Here is a 21796-nt window from a genome sequence, read left to right on the forward strand (position 1 = left end):
TCAGAGTGACCCAAAAGGCACTCATTTGGTGGAACAAACCGAATCACAATCAACAAGACTTGATCTCCTTCGCCATCTCTCTCCCATCTCTCCCCCTCCTTCACCATCTCTCTCCCATCTCTCCCCCTCCTTCACCATCTCTCTCCCTTCTCTCCCCTCTCCCCCTCCTTCACCATCTCTCTCCCTTCTCTCCCCTCTCCCCCTCCTTCACCATCTCTCTCCCTTCTCTCCCTCCCTCATCTAATTCATTCCCTCTCCCCTCTCCCCCTCCTTCACCATCTCTCTCCCTTCTCATCTAATTCATTCCCTCTCCCCCCCTTAACCCTCTCTATCCCTTCTCTCCCTCCCTCGTCTAATTCATCCCCTCTCCCCTCTCCCCTCTCCCCCTCCTTCTCCATCCGTCTCCCTTCTCTCCCTCCCTCATCTAATACATCCCCTCTCCCCTCTCCCCCTCCTTCTCCATCCCTCTCCCTTCTCTCCCTCCCTCATCTAATACATCTCCTCTCCCATCTCCCCCTCCTTCACCATCTCTCTCCCTTCTCTCCCTCCCTCGTCTAATACATCTCCTCTCCCCCTCTTTCACCATCTCCTTTCTTCTCTCTCTTCTTCTTGAAAGGTGATAAGACAGACATGCGGAGCGCATTAGAGCACACCTCCGCCTTTCTCTCTCATCTCTCTGGTGTACAGTGTTGTGCTCCTACTAATGGTAGATGGAAAAGCCTGGTCTCACTCAGATCAGCTCGTTATCGCCCGGTAGATTGTGCTAATCAAACTGCTACGGTGTGTGTGTGTGTTTAGGTGGCAGACTGTCTGTTTGGAGGGTGAGGGGGACGGTTGCCTGCATGTCTTCCTATTTTGGGTGGGTGCAATATATTTAACGAGTGTGTGGTATTTTTTATAATTTTTTTTGTACCTTTATTTAACTAGTCAGTTAAGAACACATTCTTATTTCAATGACGGCCTCCCGGGAAACAATGGATTAACTACCTTGTTCAGGGACAGAACAACATATTTTTACCTTGTCAACTCGGGGATTCGATCTTGCAACCTTTCGGTTACTAGTCCAATGCTCTAAACACTAGGCTACCTGCTGGTTACTGGCCCAACTCTCTAACCACCACTAACCACCTGCAGGTAGCCTAGTGGTTAGAGCAGGTAGCCTGGTGGTCACTAAGGCCATTCTACAGTCAATGTTTGTCTATGGAGATTGCATGGCTATCAGCTTGATTTGTATACACCTGTCAACAACAGGTGTGGCTGAAATAGCCGAATCAACTCATTTGAAGGGGTGTCCACCTACTGCTGTATATATATAGTGTATAATACAATCTAAAACAAGTTTTAAATCCAACACAATCCTCCTCAGAAGTTACCAGGAGATAATCTAGACATGTCGCTGTGTCCTTTTATTCTCCTTCCTTTCAGGTCAGAGTTCTCAGACCTTTGTTTACAGTCTCGCCGTGACAACACATCTCAAACCGGATTACTGGGATGCCTCCCAATTGGGCTCCTGTCAAAAGTAGTGCGCTATATAGGGAATAGGGTGCCATTTAGGACTCAGGCAGGAGAACTGGGGACGTCTCTGTCTCTCTTCTGTCTCTATTCTCTTCTCTCTCTCTGTCTCTTCTCTCTCTCTGTCTCTTCTCTGTCTCTGTCTCTCTTCTGTCTCTATTCTCTTCTCTTCTCTGTCTCTTCTCTGTCTCTATTCTCTTCTCTTCTCTGTCTCTACTCTTCTCTTCTCTTCTCTGTCTCATCTCTTCTCTGTCTCTTCTCTGTCTCTGTCTCTCTTCTGTCTCTATTCTCTTCTCTTCTCTGTCTCATCTCTTCTCTTCTCTTCTCTGTCTCATCTCTTCTCTGTCTCTTCTCTGTCTCTGTCTCTCTTCTGTCTCTATTCTCTTCTTTTCTCTGTCTCATCTCTTCTCTGTCTCTTCTCTGTCTCTGTCTCTCTTCTGTCTCTATTCTCTTCTCTTCTCTCTTTCTGTCTCTTCTCTTCTCTGTCTCATCTCTTCTCTGTCTCTTCTCTGTCTCTGTCTCTCTTCTGTCTCTATTCTCTTCTCTTCTCTGTCTCATCTCTTCTCTGTCTCATCTCTTCTCTGCCTCTTCTCTGTCTCATCTCTTCTCTGTCTCTTCTCTGTCTCTTCTCTGTCTCTGTCTCTCTCTGTCTCTTCTCTGTCTCTCTCTCTCTCTCTCTCTGTCTCTTCTCCTCTCTGTCTCTTCTCTGTCTCTTCTCTGTCTCGTCTCTGTCTCTTCTCTCTCTGTCTCTTCTCTGTCTCTTCTCCTCTCTGTCTCTTCTCCTCTCTGTCTCCTCTCTGTCTCATCTCCTCTCTGTCTCTTCTCTTCTCTGTCTCTTCTCTGTCTCGTCTCTGTCTCTTCTCTCTCTGTCTCTGTCTCTTCTCTGTCTCTTCTCCTCTCTGTCTCTTCTCCTCTCTGTCTCCTCTCTGTCTCATCTCCTCTCTGTCTCTTCTCTTCTCTGTCTCCTCTCTGTCTCATCTCTTCTCTGTCTCTTCACTGTCTGAAATCATCAACTTAATGGCTCAGAGAGCCAGACGTGAGATGCTTGCTGTCTGAAAGGTCAAACTAACCATGTGTTTTATCCCTGTGGGAACTAACTTTACTTTACTATAGGGATTAATAGACTGCTGTCTGTCACTCTGTAAAGAGGATAGCTACCATTTCATTTAGTGACCTGCTGTCAGATAAACACGTAGATCTGAATCTGTAGAATCTGATCATTTTACATTCAGGTTTGACACATGTTCAGTGTACAGCCTCGTCATTCTACATATCCTACATGTGTAACTAGAAAAGCACGACCCACAACTCTTCAGTTTACGGTAAGGTACCTGACGGATGAGGTGACTTGTTTTCAGCCTCGCCTATTAAACGTGCAACTGGCGTAGCTTAGCTTGTTCTCAGTTGGAACCAGACATATATTCACTCATATTTTGCATTCTCTCGGCGCCCACACACACACACACAGACAGACAGACAGACAGACAGACAGACAGACAGACAGACAGACAGACAGACAGACAGACAGACAGACAGACAGACAGAGAGACAGACAGACAGACAGACAGACAGACAGACAGACAGACAGACAGACAGACAGACAGACAGACAGACAGACAGACAGACAGACAGACAGACAGACAGACAGACAGACAGACAGACAGACAGACAGACAGACAGACAGACAGACAGACAGACAGACAGACAGACAGACAGACAGACAGACAGACAGACAGACAGACAGACAGACAGACAGACAGGGCTCTTGATATTGCAGCTGTGAGAATGATGGTAGGACTCAGGACCCATGTCAAATGATGTTAGGACTCAGGACCCCTGTCACATGATGTTAGGACTCAGGACCCCTGTCACATGATGTTAGGACTCAGGACCCCTGTCACATGATGTTAGGACTCAGGACCCCTGTCACATGATGGTAGGACTCAGGACCCCTGTCACATGATGTTAGGACTCAGGACCCCTGTCACATGATGGTAGGACTCAGGACCCATGTCAAATGATGTTAGGACTCAGGACCCCTGTCACATGATGTTAGGACTCAGGACCCCTGTCACATGATGTTAGGACTCAGGACCCCTGTCACATGATGTTAGGACTCAGGACCCCTGTCACATGATGGTAGGACTCAGGACCCCTGTCACATGATGTTAGGACTCAGGACCCCTGTCACATGATGGTAGGACTCAGGACCCCTGTCACATGATGGTAGGACTCAGGACCCCTGTCACATGATGTTAGGACTCAGGACCCCTGTCACATGATGGTAGGACTCAGGACCCCTGTCACATGATGGTAGGACTCAGGACCCCTGTCACATGATGTTAGGACTCAGGACCCCTGTCACATGATATTAGGACTCAGGACCCCTGTCACATGATATTAGGACTCAGGACCCCTGTCACATGATGTTAGGACTCAGGACCCCTGTCACATGATGTTAGGACTCAGGACCCCTGTCACATGATGTTAGGACTCAGGACCCCTATCACATGACACGCTGCAAGGGTTTTGCTAAAGGGTGAAAACAAGGGCTTACATAAGGGTTGAAATTGTACGTTGTTAATGAACAAGAGCCTTTAACAAGCAGTTAATTGAGGACCTCTTTAGCAATCAGCTGGGTCCAAGCCTTTACTGGAGTTTAGAATGATCGATTCTGCACCCATGAGACGCTCTTCCCTGGCCTCCCGTAGTCGATAGAACCATGAATGGAGGAGATCAGGAGAATTACTCTGGATTAAAAGTAAGAATGAAAGGGAAGGAGGGAGGGAGGGAGGGAGGGAGGGAGGGAGGGAGGCAGACACACAGGGCTCAGATACACAGGGCTCAGATACACAGGGTTTAGACACACAGGGTTTAGACACACAGGGTTAATACACACAGGGTTCAGACACACAGGGTTCAGACACACAGGGTTTATACACACAGGGTTTAGACACAGAGGGTTCAGACACACAGGGTTCAGACACACAGGGTTTAGACACACAGGGTTTAGACACACAGGGTTCAGACACACAGGGTTTAGACACACAGGGTTTAGACACACAGGGTTTAGACACACAGGGTTCAGACACACAGGGTTCAGACACACAGGGTTCAGACACACAGGGTTTAGACACACAGGGTTTAGACACACAGGGTTCAGACACACAGGGTTTAGACACACAGGGTTTAGACACACAGGGTTTAGACACACAGGGTTCAAACACACAGGGTTTAGACACACAGGGTTCAGACACACAGGGTTCAGACACACAGGGTTTAGACACACAGGGTTCAGACACACAGGGTTCAGACACACAGGGTTTAGACACACAGGGTTTAGACACACAGGGTTCAGACACACAGGGTTTAGACACACAGGGTTCAGACACACAGGGTTCAGACACACAGGGTTCAGACACACAGGGTTCAGACACACAGGGTTCAGACACACAGGGTTTAGACACACAGGGTTTAGACACACAGGGTTCAGACACACAGGGTTCAGACACACAGGGTTTAGACACACAGGGTTTAGACACACAGGGTTTAGACACACAGGGTTCAGACACACAGGGTTCAGACACACAGGGTTCAGATACACAGGGTTCAGACACACAGGGTTCAGACACACACTCTTTCACACACGTGGCTCAGGGACAGATTTAGCATTAGACGTTGGTCCATGTTGTAGCGTTTTGTCACAGCGCCTGTCTCTCACAGAGATAGTAGACAGAAGAGCAGAGGGTTGGTGGCTAGTCTGTGATTTGATTTCACCAACTTACGTCACAATGTCCACCTCCTGACAACCTGGTTTCTGATGAAGGGGATTCAGATCAATGTGGAGTTGTTGCATTTAGGTTTGTATCACGTTGTTCAACAGCATTGGAAGCTGTATGAAGATCCCACCCCTGCCCTGGCCCTTACCCCTGGCCCTTTCCCTGGCCCTTACCCCTGGCCCTTTCCCTGACCCTTACCCCTGGTCCTTATCCCTGGCCCTCACCCCTGGTCTTTACCCCTGGCCCTTACCCCTGGCCCTTTACCTGGCCCTTTCCCTGGCCCTTTCCCTGGCCCTTACCCCTGGCCCTTACCCCTGGCCCTTTACCTGGCCCTTTACCTGGCCCTTACCCCTGGCCCTTTCCCTGACCCTTACCCCTGGTCCTTATCCCTGGCCCTCACCCCTGGTCTTTACCCCTGGCCCTTTCCCCTGGCCCTTTACCTGGCCCTTACCCCTGGCCCTTTCCCTGGCCCTTACCCCTGGCCCTTTCCCTGGCCCTTACCCCTGGCCCTTTCCCTGACCCTTACCCCTGGTCCTTATCCCTGGCCCTCACCCCTGGTCTTTACCCCTGGCCCTTACCCCTGGCCCTTTACCTGGCCTTTTACCTGGCCCTTACCCCTGGCCCTTTACCTGGCCCTTACCCCTGGCCCTTACCCCTGGCCCTTTCCCTGGCCCTCACCCCTGGCCCTTACCCTTGGCCCTGGCCCTTACCCCTGGCCCTTACCCCTGACCCTTACCCCTGGCCCTTTACCTGGCCCTTACCCCTGGCCCTTTACCTGGCCCTTACCCTTGGCCCTTACCCCTGGCCCTTACCCCTGGCCCTCCTCTGGCCCTTTCCCTGGCCCTTACCCCTGGCCCTTTCCCCTGGCCCTTTACCCTGGCCCTTACCCCTGGCCCTTTACCTGGCCCATTCCCTGACCCTTTCCCTTAATCTTACCCCTGGCCCTTACCCTGAACCTTACCCTGACCCTTACCCTGACCCTTTCCCTGACCCTTTCCCTGACCCTTACCCCTGGCCCTTACCCTGACCCTTTACCTGGCCCATTCCCTGACCCTTTCCCTGACCCTTACCCTGACCCTTACCCTGACCCTTACCCCTGACCCTTTCCCTGACCCTTACCCCTGGCCCTTACCCTGACCCTTTACCTGGCCCATTCCCTGACCCTTTCCCTGACCCTTACCCCTGGCCCTTACCCTGAACCTTACCCTGACCCTTTCCCTGACCCTTACCCTGACCCTTACCCTGACCCTTCCCTGACCCTTTCCTTGACCCTTACCCCTGGCCCTTACCCTGACCCTTTACCTGGCCCATTCCCTGACCCTTTCCCTGGCCCTTACCCCTGGCCCTTACCCCTGGCCCTTTACCTGGCCCTTTCCCCTTACCCCTGGCCCTTTCCCCTTACCCCTGGCCCTTTCCCCTTACCCCTGGCCCTTACCCCTGGCCCTTTACCTGGCCCTTTCCCCTTACCCCTGGCCCTTTCCCCTTACCCCTGGCCCTTTCCCCTTACCCCTGGCCCTTACCCCTGGCCCTTTACCTGGCCCTTTCCCCTTACCCCTGGCCCTTTCCCCTTACCCCTGGCCCTTTCCCCTTACCCCTGGCCCTTTGTCTCTTTGGCTTTGTGATTACTGCTCTGGTGTTTCAGTACTATTAGTTGTCCAGTACTTGAGATTCAACCTGAACTTGACTGTTACCAAGGTTACTGAGGATTCAACCTGAACTTGACTGTTACCAAGGTTACTGAGGATTCAACCTGAACTTGACTGTTACCAAGGTTACTGAGGATTCAACCTTGACTTGACTGTTACCAAGGTTACTGAGGATTCAACCTGGACTTGACTGTTACCAAGGTTACTGAGGATTCAACCTGGACTTGACTGTTACCAAGGTTACTGAGGATTCAACCTGAACTTGACTGTTACCAAGGTTACTGAGGATTCAACCTGGACTTGACTGTTACCAAGGTTACTGAGGATTCAACCTGAACTTGACTGTTACCAAGGTCACTAAGGATTCTGGCCACATGAGTCTCTCAAGATAAGATGACCTTCTGAAAGGACAAAATAGGCTGTTGACTGACTATCCCTCTGTCTCCCCTCACAGTGACGTGTCCCATGAACGAGGTCCTCACAGCCTCCACGGGCGTCATCATGAGCCAGTCCCCCGGTAGCGGCTTCCCCCACTTTGAGTCCTGTTCCTGGGTGGTCAAGGTAGAGCCCGGCTACAACATCACGTTCACAACACAATACTTCCAGACCAGCCGGCAGTTTGACCAACTGGAGATCTTTGACGGTGAGTTTGACGTCCTGAAGATCTTCGATGGTGAGCGTCTTTTCCCTTTTTTTAATGTTTTAATGTTGTTTTAATGTTTTAATGTTGTTTTAATGGTGTTTTAATGTTGTTTTAATGTTTAATGTTGTGATTTCATGTATATTGAACCTATACAACCAATAGTTTCATATTAACGTAGAAGGAGAGCATTGTGGGAGACCGTTGTGAATATCTACGACAGTCAGGATGACAGTGTAGCGGTTCAGGTTATAGGTCAAGTATGATGGCACCTCCGGCTAAATAAAGGTCGTGACAGACGCTCCTCATTCCACTCATTTCATTCACGACTGGCGAGGGTTAAAAAGATCACACAGCATTTTCCCCATGCAGTTTACAGTAAGTTTAGGTCCGAATATGAAAACTAGAAGATTCTGTCACAAAATGGTGAGTACAACTTTATTTACGGTCACAGTATGAAAGTTGGAATTGATCCACAACAGGAGCACTATAGTCCACAACAGGAGCACTATAGTCCAGTACGGGAGCACTATAGTCCACAACAGGAGCACTATAGTCCAGTACGGGAGCACTATAGTCCAGTACGGGAGCACTATAGTCCACAACAGGAGCACTGTAGTCCACAACAGGAGCACTATAGTCCACAACAGGAGCACTATAGTCCAGTACGGGAGCACTATAGTCCAGTACAGGAGCACTATAGTCCAGTACGGGAGCACTATAGTCCACAACAGGAGCACTATAGTCCAGTACGGGAGCACTATAGTCCAGTACAGGAGCACTATAGTCCAGTACGGGAGCACTATAGTCCACAACAGGAGCACTATAGTCCACAACAGGAGCACTATAGTCCAGTACAGGAGCACTGTAGTCCACAACAGGAGCACTATAGTCCACAACAGGAGCACTATAGTCCAGTACGGGAGCACTATAGTCCAGTACAGGAGCACTATAGTCCACAACAGGAGCACTGTAGTCCACAACAGGAGCACTATAGTCCAGTACGGGAGCACTATAGTCCACAACAGGAGCACTATAGTCCAGTACGGGAGCACTATAGTCCAGTACGGGAGCACTATAGTCCAGTACGGGAGCACTATAGTCCAGTACGGGAGCACTATAGTCCACAACAGGAGCAATATAGTCCAGTACGGGAGCACTATAGTCCAGTACAGGAGCACTATAGTCCACAACAGGAGCACTATAGTCCAGAATAGGAGCACTATAGTCCACAACAGGAGCACTATAGTCCAGAACAGGAGCACTATAGTCCACAACAGGAGCACTATAGTCCAGTACGGGAGCACTATAGTCCAGTACAGGAGCACTATAGTCCACAACAGGAGCACTATAGTCCAGTACGGGAGCACTGTAGTCCAGTACGGGAGCACTATAGTCCACAACAGGAGCACTATAGTCCACAACAGGACCACTATAGTCCAGTACAGGACCACTATAGTCCAGTACAGGAGCACTGTAGTCCAGTACGGGAGCACTATAGTCCAGTACGGGAGCACTATAGTCCACAACAGGATCACTATAGTCCACAACAGGAGCACTATAGTCCACAACAGGATCACTATAGTCCAGAACAGGAGCACTATAGTCCAGTACAGGAGCACTGTAGTCCACAACAGGAGCACTATAGTCCAGAACAGGAGCACTATAGTCCAGTACAGGAGCACTATAGTCCAGTACAGGAGCACTGTAGTCCACAACAGGAGCACTATAGTCCACAACAGGAGCACTATAGTCCAGTACGGGAGCACTATAGTCCACAACAGGAGCACTATAGTCCACAACAGGAGCACTATAGTCCAGTACGGGAGCACTATAGTCCAGTACAGGAGCACTATAGTCCAGTACGGGAGCACTATAGTCCAGTACGGGAGCACTATAGTCCACAACAGGAGCACTATAGTCCACAACAGGAGCACTATAGTCCAGTACGGGAGCACTATAGTCCAGTACGGGAGCACTATAGTCCACAACAGGAGCACTATAGTCCACAACAGGAGCACTATAGTCCACAACAGGATCACTATAGTCCAGAACAGGAGCACTATAGTCCAGTACAGGAACACTATAGTCCACAACAGGAGCACTATAGTCCACAACAGGAGCACTATAGTCCACAACAGGATCACTATAGTCCAGAACAGGAGCACTATAGTCCAGTACGGGAGCACTATAGTCCACAACAGGAGCACTGTAGTCCACAACAGGAGCACTATAGTCCACAACAGGAGCACTATAGTCCACAACAGGAGCACTATAGTCCAGTACGGGAGCACTATAGTCCAGTACGGGAGCACTATAGTCCACAACAGGAGCACTGTAGTCCACAACAGGAGCACTATAGTCCACAACAGGAGCACTATAGTCCAGTACAGGAGCACTATAGTCCAGTACGGGAGCACTATAGTCCACAACAGGAGCACTGTAGTCCACAACAGGAGCACTATAGTCCACAACAGGAGCACTATAGTCCAGTACAGGAGCACTATAGTCCAGTACGGGAGCACTATAGTCCACAACAGGAGCACTATAGTCCAGTACGGGAGCACTATAGTCCAGTACGGGAGCACTATAGTCCACAACAGGAGCACTATAGTCCAGTACAGGAGCACTATAGTCCAGTACGGGAGCACTATAGTCCACAACAGGAGCACTGTAGTCCACAACAGGAGCACTATAGTCCACAACAGGAGCACTATAGTCCACAACAGGAGCACTATAGTCCAGTACAGGAGCACTATAGTCCAGTACGGGAGCACTATAGTCCAGTACAGGAGCACTATAGTCCACAACAGGAGCACTATAGTCCAGTACGGGAGCACTATAGTCCACAACAGGAGCACTATAGTCCAGTACGGGAGCACTATAGTCCACAACAGGATCACTATAGTCCAGAACAGGAGCACTATAGTCCAGTACAGGAGCACTATAGTCCACAACAGGAGCACTATAGTCCACAACAGGAGCACTATAGTCCACAACAGGATCACTATAGTCCAGAACAGGAGCACTATAGTCCAGTACAGGATCACTATAGTCCACAACAGGAGCACTATAGTCCACAACAGGATCACTATAGTCCACAACAGGATCACTATAGTCCACAACAGGAGCACTATAGTCCACAACAGGATCACTATAGTCCAGAACAGGAGCACTATAGTCCAGTACAGGAGCACTATAGTCCACAACAGGAGCACTATAGTCCACAACAGGAGCACTATAGTCCAGTACGGGAGCACTATAGTCCAGTACGGGAGCACTATAGTCCAGTACGGGAGCACTATAGTCCACAACAGGAGCACTGTAGTCCACAACAGGAGCACTATAGTCCACAACAGGAGCACTATAGTCCAGTACAGGAGCACTATAGTCCAGTACGGGAGCACTATAGTCCACAACAGGAGCACTATAGTCCAGTACGGGAGCACTATAGTCCAGTACGGGAGCACTATAGTCCACAACAGGAGCACTGTAGTCCACAACAGGAGCACTATAGTCCAGTACAGGAGCACTATAGTCCAGTACGGGAGCACTATAGTCCACAACAGGAGCACTATAGTCCAGAACAGGAGCACTATAGTCCAGTACAGGAGCACTATAGTCCAGTACAGGAGCACTGTAGTCCACAACAGGAGCACTATAGTCCAGTACAGGAGCACTGTAGTCCACAACAGGAGCACTATAGTCCACAACAGGAGCACTATAGTCCAGTACGGGAGCACTATAGTCCACAACAGGAGCACTATAGTCCACAACAGGAGCACTATAGTCCAGTACGGGAGCACTATAGTCCAGTACAGGAGCACTATAGTCCAGTACGGGAGCACTATAGTCCAGTACGGGAGCACTATAGTCCACAACAGGAGCACTATAGTCCACAACAGGAGCACTATAGTCCAGTACGGGAGCACTATAGTCCAGTACGGGAGCACTATAGTCCACAACAGGAGCACTATAGTCCACAACAGGAGCACTATAGTCCACAACAGGATCACTATAGTCCAGAACAGGAGCACTATAGTCCAGTACAGGAACACTATAGTCCACAACAGGAGCACTATAGTCCACAACAGGAGCACTATAGTCCACAACAGGATCACTATAGTCCAGAACAGGAGCACTATAGTCCAGTACGGGAGCACTATAGTCCACAACAGGAGCACTGTAGTCCACAACAGGAGCACTATAGTCCACAACAGGAGCACTATAGTCCACAACAGGAGCACTATAGTCCAGTACGGGAGCACTATAGTCCAGTACGGGAGCACTATAGTCCACAACAGGAGCACTGTAGTCCACAACAGGAGCACTATAGTCCACAACAGGAGCACTATAGTCCAGTACAGGAGCACTATAGTCCAGTACGGGAGCACTATAGTCCACAACAGGAGCACTGTAGTCCACAACAGGAGCACTATAGTCCACAACAGGAGCACTATAGTCCAGTACAGGAGCACTATAGTCCAGTACGGGAGCACTATAGTCCACAACAGGAGCACTATAGTCCAGTACGGGAGCACTATAGTCCAGTACGGGAGCACTATAGTCCACAACAGGAGCACTATAGTCCAGTACAGGAGCACTATAGTCCAGTACGGGAGCACTATAGTCCACAACAGGAGCACTGTAGTCCACAACAGGAGCACTATAGTCCACAACAGGAGCACTATAGTCCACAACAGGAGCACTATAGTCCAGTACAGGAGCACTATAGTCCAGTACGGGAGCACTATAGTCCAGTACAGGAGCACTATAGTCCACAACAGGAGCACTATAGTCCAGTACGGGAGCACTATAGTCCACAACAGGAGCACTATAGTCCAGTACGGGAGCACTATAGTCCACAACAGGATCACTATAGTCCAGAACAGGAGCACTATAGTCCAGTACAGGAGCACTATAGTCCACAACAGGAGCACTATAGTCCACAACAGGAGCACTATAGTCCACAACAGGATCACTATAGTCCAGAACAGGAGCACTATAGTCCAGTACAGGATCACTATAGTCCACAACAGGAGCACTATAGTCCACAACAGGATCACTATAGTCCACAACAGGATCACTATAGTCCACAACAGGAGCACTATAGTCCACAACAGGATCACTATAGTCCAGAACAGGAGCACTATAGTCCAGTACAGGAGCACTATAGTCCACAACAGGAGCACTATAGTCCACAACAGGAGCACTATAGTCCAGTACGGGAGCACTATAGTCCAGTACGGGAGCACTATAGTCCAGTACGGGAGCACTATAGTCCACAACAGGAGCACTGTAGTCCACAACAGGAGCACTATAGTCCACAACAGGAGCACTATAGTCCAGTACAGGAGCACTATAGTCCAGTACGGGAGCACTATAGTCCACAACAGGAGCACTATAGTCCAGTACGGGAGCACTATAGTCCAGTACGGGAGCACTATAGTCCACAACAGGAGCACTGTAGTCCACAACAGGAGCACTATAGTCCACAACAGGAGCACTATAGTCCAGTACAGGACCACTATAGTCCAGTACGGGAGCACTATAGTCCACAACGGGAGCACTATAGTCCAGTACGGGATCACTATAGTCCAGTACGGGAGCACTATAGTCCACAACGGGAGCACTATAGTCCAGTACAGGACCACTATAGTCCACAACAGGAGCAGACCTCTGGAAAGACTGTATGGTATTCCAATTTGCTTCGTGGTCGGAATCTACTCACTACCAACCTCTCTAACAACCCTGTATCCATTCTGTCGTGTTGCTGCATCAGCATTATCCATTCTGTCGTGTTGCTGCATCAGCATTATCCATTCTGTTTTAGTGTCATGTTGCTGCATCAGCATTATCCATTATGTGTTAGTGTCATGTTGCTGCATCAGCATTATCCATTATGTGTTAGTGTCATGTTGCTGCATCAGCATTATCCATTCTGTTTTAATGTCATGTTGCTGCATCAGCATTATCCATTCTGTTTTAGTGTCATGTTGCTGCATCAGCATTATCCATTCTGTTTTAGTGTCATGTTGCTGCATCAGCATTATCCATTCTGTCGTGTTGTTGCATCAGCATTATCCATTCTGTTTTAGTGTCATGTTGCTGCATCAGCATTATCCATTCTGTTTTAGTGTCATGTTGCTGCATCAGCATTATCCATTCTGTTTTAGTGTCATGTTGCTGCATCAGCATTATCCATTCTGTTTTAGTGTCATGTTGCTGCATCAGCATTATCCATTCTGTTTTAGTGTCGTGTTGCTGCATCAGCATTATCCATTCTGTTTTAGTGTCATGTTGCTGCATCAGCATTATCCATTATGTTTTAGTGTCATGTTGCTGCATCAGCATTATCCATTCTGTTTTAGTGTCATGTTGCTGCATCAGCATTATCCATTCTGTTTTAGTGTCATGTTGCTGCATCCGCATTATCCATTCTGTTTTAGCGTCGTGTTTCTGCATCAGCATTATCCATTCTGTTTTAGTGTCATGTTGCTGCATCAGCATTATCCATTCTGTTTTAGTGTCATGTTGCTGCATCAGCATTATCCATTATGTGTTAGTGTCATGTTGCTGCATCAGCATGATCTATTATGTTTTAGTGTCATGTTGCTGCATCAGCATTATCTATTATGTTTTAGTGTCATGTTGCTGCATCAGCATTATCCATTCTGTTTTAGTGTCGTGTTGCTGCATCAGCATTATCCATTCTGTTTTAGTGTCATGTTGCTGCATCAGCATTATCCATTCTGTTTTAGTGTCATGTTGCTGCATCAGCATTATCCATTCTGTTTTAGTGTCATGTTGCTGCATCAGCATTATCCATTCTGTTTTAGTGTCATGTTGCTGCATCCGCATTATCCATTATGTCATGTTGCTGCATCAGCATTATCCATTCTGTTTTAGTGTCATGTTGCTGCATCAGCATTATCCATTCTGTTTTAGTGTCGTGTTGCTGCATCAGCATTATCCATTCTGTTTTAGTGTCATGTTGCTGCATCCGCATTATCCATTATGTCATGTTGCTGCATCAGCATTATCCATTCTGTTTTAGTGTCATGTTGCTGCATCAGCATTATCCATTCTGTTTTAGTGTCGTGTTGCTGCATCAGTATTCAGGCTCAGTCTACGTCCTGATGAACGATGCTGATCACGGGCCTTTACATCACAGGTCTGGAGCGACGATGACGACGGCCCTGGTACAATCAGGGAGGAACTCGTTTTAGGGGCCGAGAAAATAATCGGTGTGATTTGAGAGCTAAAAATAAACCTGTCACGTTGTCGGAGACGGTATCGTCTTCTCCTCCTGTCCTAGCATTACGTCCCTCACGGCAAGACACCCCCTGGAAACGTCCTGGTTCTCTTTTTGACAGAGCACTGCATCTCCTGTGTATATTTGCATGTCATTAGGAAGCAGTGGGGGAGAGGGAGGGGGGGGGGGGGTTGACTGGGTGCCTTCGCACACAAGTATTGCTCATTACAACCTTTTTATCATCCAACGAGCAGAGCGAGAACAGACGGGTCAGCCCTCGTGGGCTGTCAAACAGTGTGACTCGTTGGATGGGAATCTGTTTCTCAGTTCCCAGCTGAGGCAAAGTTTATCTCTGCCACGGCAGCGTGGGACCAAACTACACAGACTAGTACTTTTGGCAAAGCCTCAATAGGAAGAGCTTCTTTTGATTTAGGAGTTGAAAGCTTCTGCTAACATTACGGACCACTAAAATCTAGCATGTGTAGACGTGACGCAACATGCTAAACACCTCGCGATATCTGGATGTCACGACCAATCATGTCTCAACGGGGACTGTCCCTATCCAGCTTGAAGGAACTCAAAATGTAATCACACTATAAATCTTTATGAGATGTCATTTAAACCCAGGGATGTTGGAGGTTCATTATGTCATTTAAACCCAGGGATGTTGGAGGTTCATTATGTCATTTAAACCCAGGGTTGTTAACAGGTTCATTATGTCATTTAAACCCAGGGTTGTTAGAGGTTCATTGTGTCATTTAAACCCAGGGTTGTTGGAGGTTCATTATGTCATTTACACCAGGGTTGTTAGAGGTTCATTATGTCATTTAAACCCAGGGTTGTTGGAGGTTCAGTATGTCATTTAAACCCAGGGTTGTTAGAGGTTCATTATGTCATTTAAACCCAGGGTTGTTGGAGGTTCAGTATGTCATTTAAACCCAGGGTTGTTAAAAGGTTCATTATGTCATTTAAACCCAGGGTTGTTAGAGGTTCATTATGTCATTTAAACCCAGGGTTGTTAGAGGTTCATTGTGTCATTTAAACCAAGGGTTGTTGGAGGTTCATTATGTCATTTAAACCCAGGGTTGTTGGTGGTTCATTATGTCATTTACACAAGGGTTGTTAGAGGTTCATTATGTCATTTAAACCCAGGGTTGTTAAAAGGTTCATTATGTCATTTAAACCCAGGGTTGTTGGAGGTTCATTATGAGAAACAGATCTAGTCCATAATTCTCTCAACCTATCTGACCGGCATCTCTCTCTCTTTCTCAATTTAAATTTCTATTTCGCTTTAAGGGGCTTGATTGGCATGGGAAACATATGTTAATATTGCGAAAGCAAGTGAAGTAGATGGTAAAGAAAATTGAAATAAACAACAAAAATCAACAGTAAACATTAAACTCACAGAAGTCCTAAAAGAATAAAGACATTACAAATGTCATATTATGTCTGCATATAGTGTTGCAACGATGTGCAAATAGTTAAAGTACAAAAGGGAAAATAAATAAACATAAATATGGGTTGTATTTACAATGGTGTTTGTTCTTCACTGGTTGCCCTTTTCTTGTGGCAACAGGTCACACATCTTGCTGCTGTGATGGTACATTGTGGTATTTTACCCAGTAGATATGGGAAGTTATCAAGATTGGGTTTGTTTTCGAATTCTTTGTGGATCTGTGTAATCTGAGGGAAATATGTCTCTCTAATGTGGTCATACATTGGGCAGGAGGTTAGGAAGTGCAGCTCAGTTTCCACCTCATTTTGTGGGCAGTGAGCACATATCCTGTCTTCTCTTGAGAGCCAGGTCTGCCTACGGCGGCCTTTCTCAATAGCAAGGCTATGCTCACTGAGTCTGTACATACTCAAAGCTTTCCTTAAGTTTGGGTCAGTCACAGAGGTCAGGTATTCTGCCACTGTGTACTCTCTGTTTAGGGCCAAATAGCATTCTAGTTTGCTCTGTTTTTTTGTTAATTCTTTCCAATGTGTCAAGTAATTATCTCATGATTCGGTTGGGTCTAATTGCGCTGCTCTCTCTCTCTCTCTCTCGCTCACTGTTTCTCTCTTTTTCTGTCTGTTTCTCTGTCCCTCTTCCTCTCTCTCTCTTTATTCATGTCTCTCTCTCTCTGCCCCCCCTCTGTACAGGTCCGTCCAGACAGAGTCCTCTCCTGGTCACTCTGAGTGGAAACTACTCCTCTCCTCTCAGCATCACCAGCTCTAACAACAAGGTCTACCTCCACTGGTCCTTCGACCACACCACCAGCCACAAAGGCTTCAGCATACGATACTCAGGTGAGTACAGGAGGGGTTTGGGTGTGTGTGTGTGTGTGTGTCTGTGTGTGTGTGTGTGTGTGTGTGTGTGTGTGTGTGTGTGTGTGTGTGTGTGTGTGTGTGTGTGTGTGTGTGTGTGTGTGTGTGTGTGTGTGTGTGTGTGTGTGTGTGTGTGTGTGTGTGTGTGTGTGTGTGTGTGTGTGTGTGTGTGTGTGTGTGTGTGTGTGTGTGTTTGTGTGTGTGTGTGTGTGTGTGTGTGTGTGTGTGTGTGTGTGTGTGTGTGTGTGTGTGTGTGTGTGTGTGTGTGTGTGTGTGTATGTTGAACAGGTGATCTCGTGTAACTCTGAGGTAACATCTTAGCACGTAGATGCCTATGAATTGTAAAGCCTATACAAACAGACTGACAAATACAACACGATATTGACATATGTATAGTGTCAAGGTGTGATAGAAGTTGTGTTAAGACCATGATGCAACAAAGCACCACTCAAACGCTACATCTGGGAAATAAGGAAATGTCTTATTTATCTTGTTATTTCGTTCTTTTCCCTCCTTTGATGAAGGATGTGTTGATATAAGGACAACCTGCATTACGTTGGATGAGTTATCACCGTATCAATAATTAAAAACGCTCCCTCTGTTACCTATCAACCCTAGTCAGGCAGATTGACTAATCACCCCTCCGCCGTTCTCCCTGCCTCTCTCACTCCCCAATCCCTCTATCATGGCAATCCTATTTGCCTCTTTCCCTCTCTCCCTTCTTCCCTCTCTCGCTAGAGTCCTCCCTGCCTCGCTCCCTCTCTCCCTCTCTCCCTCCCCCATCCCTCTCTCAAGGCAATTCTATTTGCCTCTACCTCTCTCCCTTCCTTCCTCTCTCCCTGTCCCCCTCTCTTCCTCTCTCCCTCTCCCCCTCTCTCCCTTCCTCCCTCTCTTCCTCTCTCCCTTCCTTCCTCTCTTCCTCTCTCCCTTCCTTCCTCTCTCCCTTCCTCCCTCTATTCCTCTCTCCCTCTCTACCTCAGTCCCTTCCTCTCTCTCTCCCCAGTGTCCCCACTGCCTCTCTCCCTCTCCCTGGCCGGATGTTCTTCTGTCATTCCCCCTCCCCCTGTTGTTCGTGATGGATTTAGTATAGTGGGATAAGTGACATACTGGTGTACTGCTCCAAATGGCAGACTTTTCCCTACATAGTGCACTTATTATTATTTTATTTTTTTACCAGAGCCCAATCCAAGGTATTGCACTATGTAGGGGATAGAGTGTGGTTTGGAACGAAGCCTGGGTTAGTGTCAGACAGCAGCTCACAAGTTGGTTGGCTTCGTCAAGATGGAGTCCCATTCTGGAAGGAAATACCTCAGTGGGACCCAGACAGATGGTGGGAGCAGATTCTACGTTTTCTACTGTTTTCTTTCCCATCTTTTACCTCCTTTCCCTTTCTCCTCCATCACACCTGCTTCCCGTTCTTCTTTCCTTCATCTCTCTTTTCTGTTCCCTTTGTTCCTTCTCTCCGTTGACCCCGACATCTCTCTCTCTCTCTCTCTCTCTCTCTCTCTCTCTCTCTCTCTCTCTCTCTCTCTCTCTCTCTGTGTTTCTCTCTTTCTCTCTATGTCTCCCTCTCTCTGTCTCTCTTTCTCCCTCTGTCTCTCTCTCTGCTTGTTTCTCTCTCCCATTCTACCTCATTTTCTGTTTTCGTGTCCTTTGTTCGTTTAGAAAAATAATACGAATTTACATTTTATTCAATTTAATCACAGCAACGTATTGCAGCCCCCCCCCCGCCCCTCCCAGCAAACTTTTGAAAGAAAAAATATTGTTTTGTTTGTTTCCTGATTAGATGTGGTTGTTGTTTGTTTATTCCCAGCGGCGTACTGCAGCTTCCCTAGCAACCCTCTCAACGGAACGGTCCACAGCCAGACCGGCACCAAGCTAGGCAGTACCCTGCGCTTCAGCTGTGACCAGGGCTTTCGTCTGATTGGCCAGAGCAGTGCCACCTGCACCCGCACCAACCAGGGGATCTACACATGGAACGCACCTGTACCTCTCTGCCAAGGTAAGGATATGGAACACACCCGTACCCCTCTGCCAAGGTAAGGACATGGAACGCACCCGTACCCCTCTGCCATGGTAAGGACATGGAACGCACCCGTAGTCCTCTGCCAAGGTAAGGACATGGAACGCACCCGTACCCCTCTGCCAAGGTAAGGACATGGAACGCACCCGTACCCCTCTGCCAAGGTAAGGATATGGAACACACCCGTACCCCTCTGCCAAGGTAAGGATATGGAACGCACCCGTACCCCTCTGCCAAGGTAAGGACATGGAACGCACCCGTACCCCTCTGCCAAGGTAAGGATATGGAACGCACCCGTACCCCTCTGCCAAGGTAAGGACATGGAACGCACCCGTACCCCTCTGCCAAGGTAAGGACATGGAACGCACCCGTACCCCTCTGCCAAGGTAAGGACATGGAACGCACCCGTACCCCTATGCCAAGGTAAGGACATGGAACGCACCCGTACCCCTCTGCCAAGGTAAGGATATGGAACACACCCGTACCCCTCTGCCAAGGTAAGGATATGGAACGCACCCGTACCCCTCTGCCAAGGTAAGGACATGGAACGCACCCGTACCCCTCTGCCAAGGTAAGGACATGGAACGCACCCGTACCCCTCTGCCAAGGTAAGGACATGGAACGCACCCGTACCCCTCTGCCAAGGTAATGACATGGAACGCACCCGTACCCCTCTGCCAAGGTAAGGACATGGAACGCACCCGTACCCCTCTGCCAAGGTAAGGACATGGAACGCACCCGTACCCCTATGCCAAGGTAAGGACATGGAACGCACCCATACCCCTCTGCCAAGGTAAGGACATGGAACGCACCCGTACCCCTCTGCCAAGGTAAGGACATGGAACGCACCCGTACCCCTCTGCCAAGGTAAGGACATGGAACGCACCCGTACCCCTCTGCCAAGGTAAGGATATGGAACGCACCCGTACCCCTCTGCCAAGGTAAGGACATGGAACGCACCCGTAGTCCTCTGAATACAACTATCTACTAGCCATTTTTTTCTGGTTTCTATTTTGATGGAAGTGAGAACCACAGGTCGATGGAGGGTCAACTCAGGTCCTTTGAGGCTTCAGTACAAGTGTTCACTTCTCCCTGGCCACTTAATTAGCCTGAACGGGTTCAAATCAGTGGCTTAAATGGAAATCAGCCTCTTTAATATCGCTGACAGGGTTTTAGATTGAAAGCAATACTGCACTGGCTGAAAGGGAAAAGGTTTTAATGATTCTACAGTATTCTTTGTATTGATCTTTTCAGATATTGATTGCTTTCTGGTACGTTTTTCAAAAATCTCTAATTGTGTTGTTTATAAATGCTCATGTGAATATATGTAATGTTATTGATTCTGCCGTAGGTGGAGTGGGTTCTCTTGAATTATAAACGGGGACTTGTTGACCGTGACTTTAACTGAAGAGCGCAAGTTAATACATGATGTTGTCACAGTTACATATATTCGGTATTTCACAAAATGAATAGCTTGAAAATGATATATTGATTTACTGACTTTTTGAGAAGTGACATCATCTGAAGACGTTCCTTGAGAGCGATGGATGGAGAAATTATTCAAGTGAAAAACCACGATAATTATTATCGATGAAAAGTTAATGGAATTTATTTTAAAGCCTCAATTCTGAAAAGTAGTTCAGTCATTGATAGAAGATATTGATTGTTTAATAGGAGATATTGATTGTTTGATAGAAGATATTGATTGTTAGATGGAAGATATTGATTGTTAGACGGAAGATATTGATGATTTTTAGATGGAAGATATTGATTGTTTAATAGAAGATATTGATTGTTAAACGGAAGATATTGATTGTTCAGACGGAAGATATTGATTGTTAAATGAAATATATTGATTGTTTGATAGAAGATATTGATTGTTTAATAGGATATATTGATTGTTAGATTGAAGATTTAGATTGTTTAATGGGAGATATTAATTGTTTGATAGGAGATATTGATTTTCAGATTGAAGATATTGATTGTTTAATGGGAGATATTGATTGTTAGATTGAAGATATTGATTGTTTAATGGGAGATATTGATTGTTTGATAGAAGACATAAAAATGCTTTAAGACAGCAGGAAGTCGTGTAGACATGACAAACTCCAAGCTACTCTTAAAGCCACTCTATGCAACAATCTATTAAACCACCCATTGTAAACAACAGACAATTTCCTATAACACATGCCTTTTCTCAGAAGCAAAACTAAGGTATTCAATCGCCTCACAGCCCAACTCGGGCGACCAGCTGCAGTGAAGCTGTATCCACAACAGCAGCGCAGGTGGAAACTGGTAACAGCGAGGCGGCCATTGTGTGCTTCTAAAGTCTACTGCAGGTGTGACCAGTAGTCTAAATTGCGTTGCTCTCTACTGACAGGGCCTGCGTCCCAACGGTCACCCTATTCACTAAGTAGTGGACTACGTTTGACCAGTGCTCTGGTAGGGAAAAGGGTATCATTTTGAGACACAGACCAGTAGTGTTTACCTGAGCGCAGGCAGGGGAGGGGGGGGGGGGGGGGGCAAGCTTATGTTTACTCCATGGTAATGCCGGTCAGAGTGAGGGCATGTTGTGAGAGAAGCTCTATGCATACAGAGATGATTACTCTCAAGCCTTCTGGATAGTTTGATGGG

The 21796-nt window shown here is 47.6% G+C and overlaps 1 protein-coding gene across 1 annotated transcript in view; it reads left to right on the forward strand.

Annotated features, from left to right (window-relative positions):
• Positions 1 to 21796, forward strand: part of LOC139555342 (CUB and sushi domain-containing protein 2-like) — a 993500-nt gene that overhangs the window by 831925 nt on the left and 139779 nt on the right. The window contains exons 49-51 of the mRNA XM_071369058.1: positions 7392 to 7580; positions 16975 to 17121; positions 18953 to 19141. Of these exons, the coding sequence (XP_071225159.1) occupies positions 7392 to 7580; positions 16975 to 17121; positions 18953 to 19141 (525 nt within the window). The remainder of the gene's footprint in view (positions 1 to 7391; positions 7581 to 16974; positions 17122 to 18952; positions 19142 to 21796) is intronic.

The sequence above is a fragment of the Salvelinus alpinus genome, chromosome 26, assembly GCF_045679555.1.
Source record: "Salvelinus alpinus chromosome 26, SLU_Salpinus.1, whole genome shotgun sequence".
NCBI classification, from domain to species: domain Eukaryota; kingdom Metazoa; phylum Chordata; class Actinopteri; order Salmoniformes; family Salmonidae; genus Salvelinus; species Salvelinus alpinus.